This window comes from Drosophila obscura, unplaced genomic scaffold (genome assembly GCF_018151105.1).
Source record: "Drosophila obscura isolate BZ-5 IFL unplaced genomic scaffold, ASM1815110v1 contig_1, whole genome shotgun sequence".
Lineage (NCBI taxonomy): Eukaryota > Metazoa > Arthropoda > Insecta > Diptera > Drosophilidae > Drosophila > Drosophila obscura.
The window spans coordinates 10,512,119-10,524,376 of NW_024542679.1; the positions used below are offsets into that span (position 1 = coordinate 10,512,119).

A 12,258-nucleotide genomic window follows, 5' to 3' on the forward strand; every position below is an offset into this window, starting at 1 on the left:
AAAGTGCATAAATATAAAAACTAAGAAGAGAAACTGGCATCTTCATATGGGCTTTTTGCCTTTCCTGGCTGATTCTGTTGTTCGCTCGATGGTCTCTGGTTTTTGTCTCTGTCTCTGGCTCCGTCTCTGACTCTCGTCGCTCTGGTGCGTTTCAGTTGCTTGCACTGCAGTTTCGGGTGCCAGTTGCTGTGCTGTGCTGTGCTGTGCGGTATCTAAGAGATACAAAATATGCTCAGCAATTTACCTTTTCCAAAGTTTATTGCTGTGGCCTGTGGCCAGCAGTGGCAGCAGTCCCCCGTCCCCTTGCACCCTCTTTGCGCCGCCTCAGAAATCAATGTGTGTAACGAAAAAGCAACCGAAAATAAATGTTCTGTGAAGGAATTTTTGGACTGTTTTGTTATTGTTGCCATTGCCATTGCCATTTCCCTTAGCAATGCCAAACCATTTACCCGGATCCCCCCAGTCACCAGTCACCAGTACCGACCCCCCACCCCTGTACAGGCCCTATTTGTTTGGCCGTTTGTGTTTATACCTTTCGACTTATTTAATGCCTTCCACCTGAAATGGGAAACAGAACCTAACCGACTGACTACACGTCGGTGGGAAGGAAGGGAAGGGGAGGGGGATAGACGGACAGCTTGGACAGACAGTGGAAGTTCTTTCCATTTCATTCCATTCCATTCCTTTTGTTTTGTTTTGTTTATTGATTTAAGTTTATTGCATGCACTGCACGAAATTCAAACTGGCACAGGGGTCTAACAGGTGTAGATATGTCCCAACATTTTCCCTGGGTTCCAACAGATTTTATCAGAGTACATCTGTTGGTCGGACAAATTCTGTGAACAAGGGAAATGTTCAACACCTTTCAAGCTCTTTGCTCTCTGCTCGCACACAAGTAGTCGGGGTGGCTTTTTCTCACAGTGTATGCACGAATGGACATCTACAGGAAATAGGTGTAAGTTTTCCTCTTCGTGTTAAACAGGGTACTTATGGAGTGGCACGGGTATTATGGCATTCATGCAAAATTTAAGTTTTGTTCCAAACATAATAGTGGTAATATATCGGAACTGAATGATCTGTTCTTCTGTTTGTACAAAAAACATAAATGGAAGAGGGATAAATACTCATATTTAAGAGTATTTGGCAAACCAAAAAAGATCCATAGACAATTTGGAAGCAAACAAAAATCAAGATTCAGGAAAAAGTTAAAGTTTCGATTAATATTTTAATTTAAAAAAAAAAACAAAACAAATTCCCTTGAGCGGTATTTTTATTAATTTTAAAAGTAACTTTAATACATGTGTAAATAATTTTAAAATTAATTAAATTTGGATTTTCTCCTGTCTCATGCCCTGGATGGTACTTCGATTAATAGGTATCACTCAGTCGAGTATTATTTACAATGTATGCAGCACAATATCTGACGCTGTTTCTGTTTTTCGCCAACAATTCGTTATAATGCGTTTGTTTTGTCTGTCAGGCACAGGAGGGGGCGGGCAGTGGTGGCAGTGGAATGGGCTGGGCTGGACAGGGGTCATTCCGTCAGTCAGGCAGGGAACCGCAGCACCACTGGGCGGGACGGGGCGGGGCAGGATCGGGGCGAGTCTGTACAGTGCAGTTCATGCGAGAATGCCAACGAAAGTCAGTGTGGTGGAGAGGTGCAGAGCGAATGCAGAAATGCAGAATGCTAATGGAATGGAATCATATGTCAGGGGGGGTGGGCGGTGCACTCTGTAGCGTGTGCAACAACTTGGGAAGTTCTGTGGAAAGCAGCAGCAGCAGCAGCGGCGGCAACGGCAGCAACAAAACAAATGCCCCAATGCATAAAAGTATTAACAATTGACAGATTCATAAATATGCAATTTACTTCACTTTTTATTTCGCTTGCTGCATTTCCTGTTTCGGTTTCTGTTCTCTTCCCATCACTCCCCGCCCCCACCCACTGCCATGTTGTTGCTCTTCTGCCTCTGCTTCTGTTTCTGTTGTATGTTGTATGTTTCGGTATGTTGTGTGTTTCGGTGGGCACTAAAATTACCCAACGGCAACCAAATGGCAACACACATGCCCATAAATTAGCATTTAGAAAAGAAAAAAAAAAAAAAAGAGGAAAAACCGAAATAAAAATGGAAACCAGCAGCAGCAGCAGCAGAAGCAGCAGCACAACAGCAGCAACAACAGCAGCAGCAACAACAAAGCGAATGCAAAGAGAAATGTAATTCATGCCCCAGAAAATGGACCGGAGTGGCGGCGGCAGAGGAACAATCAGGAAGCTCAGAGCACAGTGGGACAAAAACCTTGCGCAGAATTAATGGCAAAAGTTAAAATGTTTTTTTTTTATTTTTATTTTTATATACGTATGTTAAAGTGGACTACGAATAATTATTCGATTATTTCCTTAAAACATATCTGTCTTATTGGGTTCGAATAAACAAAATATTCTCCGATTTTCTGCTCCATAAAATGTACAAAATATCAAAGCATTCAAAGCAGACCTAGCTTGCACCCAAAACTTGCAACAATTTTGGCAACAATTTTAATTTGTAACTCTTTCGTTTGCATCCGCCGTTTGGTGCCACTGTGCCCTGCCGCACATCCCACTTGCGCACACACAGAGAGAAAAAGCTTATGTAGATTTTAGCTTAATTCGATTTGGTTTTGCTGCCTTTTTGTTTTCGCTTTGAAGTAAAAAAAAAAAAAAATAAATAAATTGGACTTATGCAGCAGCAACTACAACATCATCAGGAGGAGCAGCAGCAATGGAGCGGCAGCAGCAGCAGCAGCAGCAGCAACGACAGCAAGTTGGCCAATTTGTGGCAAGTTTACGTTGCCGGTGCCGCACTGCTCCACTCTCAACTCCATTCCCGCTCTTAGAGAGAGAGATAAGTCGGGTCAGCAACAATACAAACACCAACAACAACAACAAGCTGAAGCCAAAATGCTCTGCGGTTTAACATGGCCAATTTGACTACGATTTTGGGTTTTTGCGGGTATTGGGATTGAGATTTTCCGAAGGACAAACAACACAAAGAACTGGGAGGGACACTTGGCCGGGTTGGGTTGCCTGCTCGGCTGCTTGTCTGCATCCTATCCTCCCTCCGTTTGCCCAGATAATACCCGGGTATAATTTAGCTTACTAAATGGCCTTCTAAGTGCGATAAAAGGACTTTTTATTAAAATTTCAAATGCCCCGAATAGAGGAGGAGGAGGAGGACGACGAGAACCAAAACCTACCCGGAGGGGTATGGGGCATGGGGGCATGTAGAGCGTGGGATTGCCAATTGACTTTTATTAAGAGTCCCAGGGCCCGTCCGTCCCGGTGGCATCCTGGTCTGCTCTGTCCACGGTCGCATTGCCGGGCTATTTATTATGTCAAAGTTTGCTAACGAAATGGTTTTTAGTTTCCAACACGATTGCCTGTGTGTGTGTGTGTGTGTGTGTGTGCCGATTTTGTGGCGATTGCTTGTGCCTGGATTAAAACTAGACTCCTTCCTGACCAGTAATTAATCCATCCCTAAACGAAACGAAACGAAAGGAAACTGGAGACTGCAAATTTCAGCTCTGATTGGTACGCGCTTTTTCGCTCAGTGTAACGCTGCTGCATTGGGTTTACCGTCAGGGCGTGCTCCGGCAAAAAAAAATATAACCAAATTTAATAATAGTAGCGTGAAAAAGCGTTCACCTCTTGCACGAGTACGCGAGGGTGGGGCAGGCGGTGGCGGCGGAGGAGGGCAGACCCAGAGCACAAAAAAACGAAACTAAATTCTGAATAATGATGGTCGGCCAGGCTGAACTGAACTGCAACTGGAACTGGAGCTCGAATCCAGCGACACACAGCCTGAAACAGCGACAGAAGCGGATGGTGGGGAAGGTTGCCCCTTCCAGTTCTCTCTACGCTTTCTGATTACGCATAATCGTGGGAGTGAGAATGCTAAAATGGAAATGGAAATGGAAATGGCAATGATAATGGGCGAGGGCAAGACAGAGACACAGAGACACAGAGAGAGAGAGGCAGAGAAATTTCGCCAACGCAACGCCAAATGAATGCAAATCGTAATTTGCGGCTTAATTTTTGATGGCTTTTTAATAAATGGAACAGAGCGGAAAGAGCCCCAGTGAGAGAGAGAAGGGTGTGAGCGAGGTGGGGAAGGGAAGGGAATACCCATAGCAGTGTGTGGGGGGGACATCACTCAAATTTGTCAGCTAATCCAATTGTGGATTGACTTCAGGACTGGCTGGGAACTCCTTGACTGTTCTGCTCAAGCGGAAGCTGCCCAATAAGGAAAGCCCTCAGCCCCCCGTGTCCTGTGTGTCCCTGCCTGTCTGCCTGTGTGTGTGTGTGTGTGTCTATGAATCATGCGCATCTTTGACATTTATAGCCTCAATTTATTTGATAAATTTCACACGCACGTTATCAATTGGCAGCCGCCCATCCACAGCATCCACAGCATCCACAGCACCCAGAGCAAAACACCAACCCTGGATGCTGTATCCTGGATCCTGCATCTTTGGTGGTAATAAATTTTGACGGATTAGTTCGCTTATGAGTGGCATTGGCCCAAGGACTCGACAGGAAGACGAGCGAGCAGGGGGAGGAGCAGGCGAAACTATTTGGGATGCGATAAACTGTAATAATGGATATTATTATTTATTTTTATATTCCCTTCTCACACCGCGGGGGTGTGCCAGTGCCTGTCCCTATGTGTGTGGCGTATCAATTTTCATAAAATATCGATGCCTGGTTATTGATAACCGTGGCGAAAGTCATTTTATTGCCCGTTGCCCGTTGCCCCACCGGCTCCGGCTTCAGCCTCTCCAAAATGCGATGCCCGGGATTGATAAATGTCACCATATCAGGCCCACTCAGGCGCGTGCATTTGTCAATTTCGGAGTACGAAGCTTTGGGGGGAAAGCTCCCAGAGAGAAGTCATCTGGAGAGACAATTGTGGAACGGATTGACAGGCATTCAATTGCAGCAGTAGAACTCTCAGCCCAGATATTTCTTACATTTCCATTGCTCACAATTTATCCCTTTATTCCTTGTTCCTTATTCACTATTTCCTGTTTCCTAGTTCCTATTTCCCTCCCCCCACCTTAACCTGCTGCTGTCTGCTCCATTTAACAAACTCATGTTAATTGTTCTATTCCACACAAAATTGATTCATTAATAAGCCACTTACTCGAGCCATGCCCAGAGCTGACTTTTGGCTCCCGAGCTGCCTGATTGACAATTATTTTTTTTGGGGCGTGGCTGGTGGTGGTGGCTCCGTTTTATTGGGGTTCGCGGCTGCCTACATAATTTAAAGCTAATTAGTTTTCCTGCCGGCGCAGCTCATTCGAAATACATCAATCAAGACCTGCCGGGGTGTGGTGGGGGGTGGGGGGCTAATTGCATTTACCTGATGACGGTTTTCAGTTTGTATCCCCGCTCCGCCACGCAGCTCCCCCCAGACAATGTCAATTGCTGACAAATTATTGGGGATCTCATGTGGAACACACTGTGCGGCTTGGCTTTAGGTGTGGCTTGGTCTTGCCCCCCAAAAAACGGAGGTGAAAGAAGTGCCTGATTTGGTATTATAATTAGGGGTCTTTTTGTTGGTTGCTTTAATAATTCTGATTGGTTGGTAGGGCAACAAAACACCCCCCCATCACCATCCCCTTCATTTACTGAAAACAATTGTGAAATTTGATGGCTCTAAATCAGCGCTAATGGGCAGCACTGAATACGAGAATGAGTGGCAGCACTGGTCAGGTAACTTCGCTGCCATTTCTTTGATTATTTCCTGTGGAAATCTCTGCTTATAGATTTCAAAAGCCGTCTGCATGGGCAATTCTGCAACTCTTCTCTTGATAGCTCCACTACGTACTGCAATTTGTATGCAAGTCCAATTGAAGTTGTTCACACCTAAGTGCCAGGCCCAGCCAAGTGCCAGCCAGCCAGCCAGCCATGTGCCTGGTATCTCCTATCCAATTATGAATCTCGATTGCCTGCCTCCCCATTGACCCACAAAGAAAATGGAAACAAACGTTCGCCCCACCCCCCCGGGGAAGGCTAACCAAGCGGGACGACACAGCAAGATGCGGGTCCAAGATACAGTCGCTGCGTACCTGTTCCCCTCCGATGTCCCTCGATACGAGAATTGTGGGACACGTCGCTATCGCCCAAAGAATCGAATGCCTAATCCTCGAAATTAATTATGTTCGCTGGTGCACACCTCGAGTCGCACACGAGTCGCCTTTCATTCAGAGATTTTTCCAACGAAAATTAACCAAAAAGAGGAGAAAAGGAAATTTTGTGTGTGTGGCTTCAAGGCACTCTCCATAGTGCCATTACAGATACAAATCTCTGGCCTGTGGCAATAGGAACTCGGCCAGAAGGGGCTCCCATATCGCTTATGCCGCTGCACGTTCCAGGGCGAGACCCGCTGGAGCATCAAGATCTTTGCACGAGTGAAGGCGGAGGGCACTTGAAGCTGCCTGCCTGCCTGCCTGCCTGCCTGCCTGCTGCCTGCCTGCTTGCTGCCAAGGTGTGTGTGTGTGTGGAGTACTCCTCCAGTGGGTTGTTCTGCAGCTCAGCCATCATCAACATCGTCATCGTCAGAGCAGGGAACATGTAAATTTTTGAAATATAATTGGCCTAATATTTCAGCCAGTCTCTGTGTCTCTCCGTCTGTCTGCCCTCTAATGCTTGCTCCCAGACACGTACTGTGAGGCTTAGCCAGCAGCTCGAACTGCCGCTCGTCGTTGGCTTATGATTTTTATCAGCTTTTGGCTACCTCTACCTCCGCCACCCCCCCCCAACACCACTCTACACTCTACACTCTAGTCTATGTTTGGCCAACGCACCCAATTTTTCCACGGAATAGGAATATGGGTGTAGCCACACGCCGCACTGGCCGCTCGCGGTCGATTGCCTAATGTGGAACCCTCCCACCACAACCCCCCACCCCGGGACGCACGGACCCAACAGCAAACAGTGCCAGTGTGGCAGACACAGACACAAGACACAATCCGTGCACCATGCCAGACCATGCCATGCCATTTGTTTGCTGAACCTTTGATATTTTCCAGCAGCAACAGCCAGCAGCCAGCAGCCAGCAGCCAGCTCCCGCTCTAGCTCCCAGAGCTTTGTCGTTCGATGTTCGGTGGCGGCCCAATCGCATCCATGAACCTTGGCATTTGCATTGTCGATATCTATCTGAGGCAGGTGCTGGTGCTGGTGCTGCTGCTGCTGCTGCTGGGGTACACCACCAGAGGAGAGCGTGTGTGTTGGGCAAGCGCATACGGAATGAGGCTGCTGCTGCCAGTGGAACATTTGCAATATTCCGACTGGCTAAGCCTAACTAACCCTGGGAAATACTTCAAAACATACAAGTACTCCATTCAGTAATTGTATTCCCAACGAAAACCATGTCCAAGCCTCACAACTATACAAAAGCAAGGCCCAGCCGTCGCCTCCTCCCGTCCAGCACTGGCAGCGAAACGGAGCGCAGTCTGGAGGATTTGATTAGTGTCACCAAGCTGCGGATCAGTGGCACGGACACCGATGACTGCAGCCACTGCGCGATGGACAAGACACTTGGATCCCCACAGCAGTCTGTTCGTGCGGTGGAGGTGGAAGTTCCGCGCCATCCGCCGTTTGTGGCGCTGGTCGGCAATCTGCCCATGGAGACCAGCGAGCGGGAGCTGCGTCAGCTCTTTGCCCAGCACACAATTCGCTCGCTCAGCCTGCTGCGGCGGGGCAAGCGCCAGCGGGGTGGTGGGGCCCATGTGGAGCTGGAGACGCGCCAGGATCTGTTGGAGCTGCTCAAGAAGGATCAAATGATGTGTCGCGGACGTCGCCTGAGCATCGCTGTGTGCCAGGATCTGGGCGGTGGCGAGGACCGCTGGAGCATGCACTCGGATGGGCGCTGGAGTCGCCGTTCGGCCAGTGGCGACGATGGCGACGATGGCGCCTGGAGCCGCCATTCCGGCAGTGATGCCGACGAGAGCTCCTCGGAGTGTTCGGCTCGTGTCCGCCTCAGTCAAAGTCTGGGCGAGGCCTCGTCGGGTTCATCGGTGCACATCAGCCGCAGTCCCAGCAGCACCGAGGAACTGGAGCGTCGCATGCACGTTCGCCTCCAAAAGTTGGCCGATTTCGAGAATGCCGAGACGGAGCGGGCCCAGAGCTCACAGGCGGATGAGGGCGAGCCTCCAGCGCCCGTGTCCTGGCTCGATTTCTGGTCCGAGGTGCAAAAGAGCGAGGATCTATAAGCGCACACACTCATCCACATCTCGCACACTTCCACTGCCAGAAGTACACGTAACAGCGGGTCAGCCAGGGGGCAGAGTTCACTGAGTTCAATGCACTTGAGTTTTCACACACAAATGGTCACGGGCAGCAAATCAAAGAGGGATTTTCAGATCGTATATTCAACAAATAAATAAATATTTTAATCGGCGTCATGGCATTTAATTTACCTCATCTTTGATCTCTAGTTTTTGGTTCATTTTCCGACAAGTAAAAGGATGGACAATGAAAATATTAGCAGCCCTGAAAGTTTCCTTCCTTCCACAAAAAAAGTGTTGTAATTTTGCGACATTTATTTAATAGTTTATGTTCGATTAAAACAAATAAAGAAGGCAGTGAGACAACGATCCCTTGGATCTGCCTCTGGGGAAATGCTGAGAATGCATGGAGAGGCAGACCTTTACCTTCGTGCTAGACAGATCAGGAATGAAAGAAATATGCTCGTTGGGGCAAGCAGAGGGGCAACTAATGACCAGTCAAAGCTCTCTACCGCTGGCCCATACCCACCACCCAGTAGGCACCACCGCACCTGGCAACAGCTGCCGCTTTTCGACTGTCCAAAAACCAACAAAATACAACAAAATAATTTATCAACAATATTGACTAAAAGCTGTCAACTGAATTAATTTAAACTGATTTATTAATGTGGCGACAGTTGGGCCAATCGAACCCGCTGACGTTGGCTGTTGGCCTGTTGGCATTAAGCTGGGTGGCTGGCGGCTGGGGCTGGGGGGGCACACAAAAACAAAGAGCCAAAAACAATACGGTAAGCATACGCTAATTGACCAACTAATTAGCGCATTTAATGGCTTGAGTGTATACGAAAATACGGTCAACGAAACAAGAAAGACAGACAGACCAGGCCAGACCAGACTTGCTAATGAAATTAACGTAGCGTGGTTAATAGTTTTGCCAAATTTGGAAAATTATTTTCATCAAATCGTTGAGGTTTCCAGTTTTCAGTCCCACCACCCCTCCTCCACGCTATGGCTTAATTTTATTTATTTATATTTCTTTGTTAATTCCTTTTCTTTTTGGGTTTAATGAGCACGATCTTGGCCAGCGGAAAATAACTCATACGCCCAGACACTCTGGCGTATGATTCTGTGAATCAATTTGTGATGGAAAATTCGTAGCTTCGCTGCTTGGGGATATTTCATAATTAATTTGGGAAATGTTTTTCCATTAGTTTGGCTTTGAATTCATAGGAAAAGTACCCCCATTTAGAGCATAGATTGTAAGCCGTTTCTGCGGGTTTTATATATTTCGAAATAAAGGTATTTCATGGCCATATCCGCCAGCAACTTCCACTTTACAGATTGGGTAATTAATTGCAATTTTTAAAACTTATATTCAATCTTTGGTAATGCTGTATGTGCCGGGGCTGAAACATATTCGAATCCCCGCGCCGTGACATTTTTTGTTGCCTCAATTTATCGACTAATTGCTTGGGGCCGCTTCAATTAGACTCCTCCTCGTCCTTTAACAATTTGGCTGGTTGCACATAAAATGTCTGTCGACGGCTGTTCCTCTCTTCTCTTCTCTTCCCTTCTCTTCCCGCCTGTCTCTTCTCATTAACTCAACGGTGCGGACAGCGACACAGGCCCTCTAGAATTTGGTCAGAGAGAGTCGCCGTGGGGGTTTTTGGGGCGGCTCTGCGCAACTACCACTGCATAGCAGTGGCATCCATCGCCATCCAAGACCAGGACCAGGACCAATGCACGTTCGGAATGCGGAATATTCTGGGGCTAGAGTCAGAGCCGGAGCCGGAGCCAGAGCCAGAGCCCGTTGCCAATTTCCGGCAAATGGGCATTGGGCAGCGGTAAAGGCCGTTGGGCGTAAATTAAAATTAAATTCAAATGGAAAAGTGTCGTTGCTGCCGCGACCCGACCCCAGATCCCAGATCCCAGACTCCGACACGACTGGGCTGGGCTGGGCTGGGCTGGGCTGGGCTAGGGTCGTATAATAGACCGTTGGCCATTGGCACGTCTGTCGGCTTATGCAACATTTTAGCAATTATATTCGCGTTGAGCGACATTACAACGGCAATTACACGCAGGAGCCACAGTTGGGGGATGGGTTGGGTTGGCCATTCGATGCCTGGCATGGCTGTCATCGTCACGTGGAGCAGCAACGTGATCCACTGACGCATACCACTGACGGACGGAACGGACACCAATGCCCGCCCGCCTGTCACTGGCAGAAGACGGCCTCGGGGCCGGCACTGACTGACACTGGCTGGTCAACTGACTTCGCTGACAGGACATAAAGTGCAGGATAAAATAACCACACAAGTATAATGGGTGAACAATTTCACGTATGCGACTGGCGAAATGTTCTTTCTGCGCTGCTTGAAACATAATTTAGCTATTTATAGTTTATAAATATTTTAAAATTAATTCATAAATGGGATAACCTGTGAATTGTTTCTCTTTTTTAGAATTAATAATTAAATTAAATGTGAACATTTTTTTAAATATGAAATATTTTAAATTCAATTATTTAAATATTTAAATAAATATATATAAAAATAAAAAAATAAAAAAAAAATAAAAATAAATAATCAAATAGTAAATGAAAACTATTTTTTCAGTTTCCACTCTTAGAGCAAATCTATTGGAACTAATTTTGAAATATACATTGGTGTAAATATTCTTACCTCAAAGCTTTTTCTTTTGCCAGCATTATTTTTGTATTTCAACCGAGGAACAATCGCCTTAAGAATTCAATGGATTCCTTTCGCTTTGCAGGGTATACGCGCACTGAAAGAGAGAAAACAGAAATATGAAATTTGTCTGGTGGGGCCTTCTGGTTTGGGTAAATGAAATGAAATAAATGTATGAAATGAAAGCAATAACCGACCGACATTACATAAAAATCTACTTGGCCCGGCTCTCATAATTTGTGTGTGTGCGACGTGGGCCTATTTAGGTAGTGCCAGCAGTATGTGTGTGTGTGTGTGTGTGTGTGTGTAGTATATGGCCGACACTTCCGTTCGACATGTTGCACATGTTGCTCCCGTTTCCGGCGCTCAGCCCAACTCACCTCGTCTAACCCACCACACTACCCACATCCTGCACGGTTCCTGTGGCTGGCCAACCAACTCCCATAAAATACAATATAGTACCCGATTCCCCGTTTGATATGCCCTTCCAAGGGGTATTTACGCATGTCACCAGCACATGCAGCACATATGGAAATATTTTAGATAGGAATAAAAATTTATTCTTGACTGCACTTTGCATAAATAAACCCATAGGAACAATCACTCGAAAAATTAACTCTTAATGAGAACATGAAAAAAAATTTGTTCTCTCAAAGATATTCCTTAGTTTCATGAATCAATATCGTCGTTGACTATTATATCGAAAAGGCTATCGATCTTCAAGGGCATCCAAAGCTTCGTCACCAAGGAGAGAGAGAGAACCTTGGTCCTATCCTTTCTGTTTCTGGATGATGTTTGGGAATGTTGGGGGAATGTTGTTTCTGGTCACGCATTGTGTTCCTGTCGCTTGCTGTTTTTATTGCCCAGGCTTCCTGCCGTTCGCTTGTTTCATAATTAATATCCTTTCACACATTATTATAACGGAAATGAGTGGGTCGCTGTGCGGTTGGGGGGTAGGATATTTTTATTTTATTTATAGACATACATACATATGGACTACATATATTCTTTCATTCTTGTGTGTCCTTTGCCATGGGCCATTGTGTGCTGTGTGAGGGTGGTGGGGGCCTGGGCCTGGGCCTGGACCTGGACCTGGTAAAGCTTGTTAAGCATTTTATGCGTTTGGTTTTTCATAAATTTCAGCCACAACACACACACACACCCATACACACAGGGAGGGAGGGAGTGTGTAATTAAAAGCTCATGAAAAGTGATTAAAAAGTGAGTTGCGGCCACGCTCTGGGCCATATATTAAATGTTTTTTTTTGCCTGCCCCATAAAGTTGTCAAAACAATGCCAACAACAA

The 12,258-nt window shown here is 46.5% G+C and overlaps 2 protein-coding genes across 2 annotated transcripts; both read left to right on the forward strand.

Moving 5' to 3' along the window:
• The first annotated feature begins 7,358 nt into the window (after positions 1-7,358).
• LOC111072689 lies at positions 7,359-8,294 on the forward strand. Its single transcript, XM_022364699.2, has one exon. It carries the CDS (start codon positions 7,408-7,410, stop codon positions 8,248-8,250), a length of 843 nt encoding a protein of 280 aa, XP_022220391.2. The 5' UTR covers positions 7,359-7,407; the 3' UTR covers positions 8,251-8,294.
• Positions 8,295-9,996: 1,702 nt separating this feature from the next.
• LOC121404149 lies at positions 9,997-10,766 on the forward strand. The gene is given in 2 exon segments (XM_041593184.1): positions 9,997-10,194; positions 10,197-10,766. Coding segments are annotated over 2 exon segments (408 nt in total). The 5' UTR covers positions 9,997-10,146; the 3' UTR covers positions 10,557-10,766.
• The last annotated feature ends 1,492 nt before the right edge of the window (positions 10,767-12,258 follow it).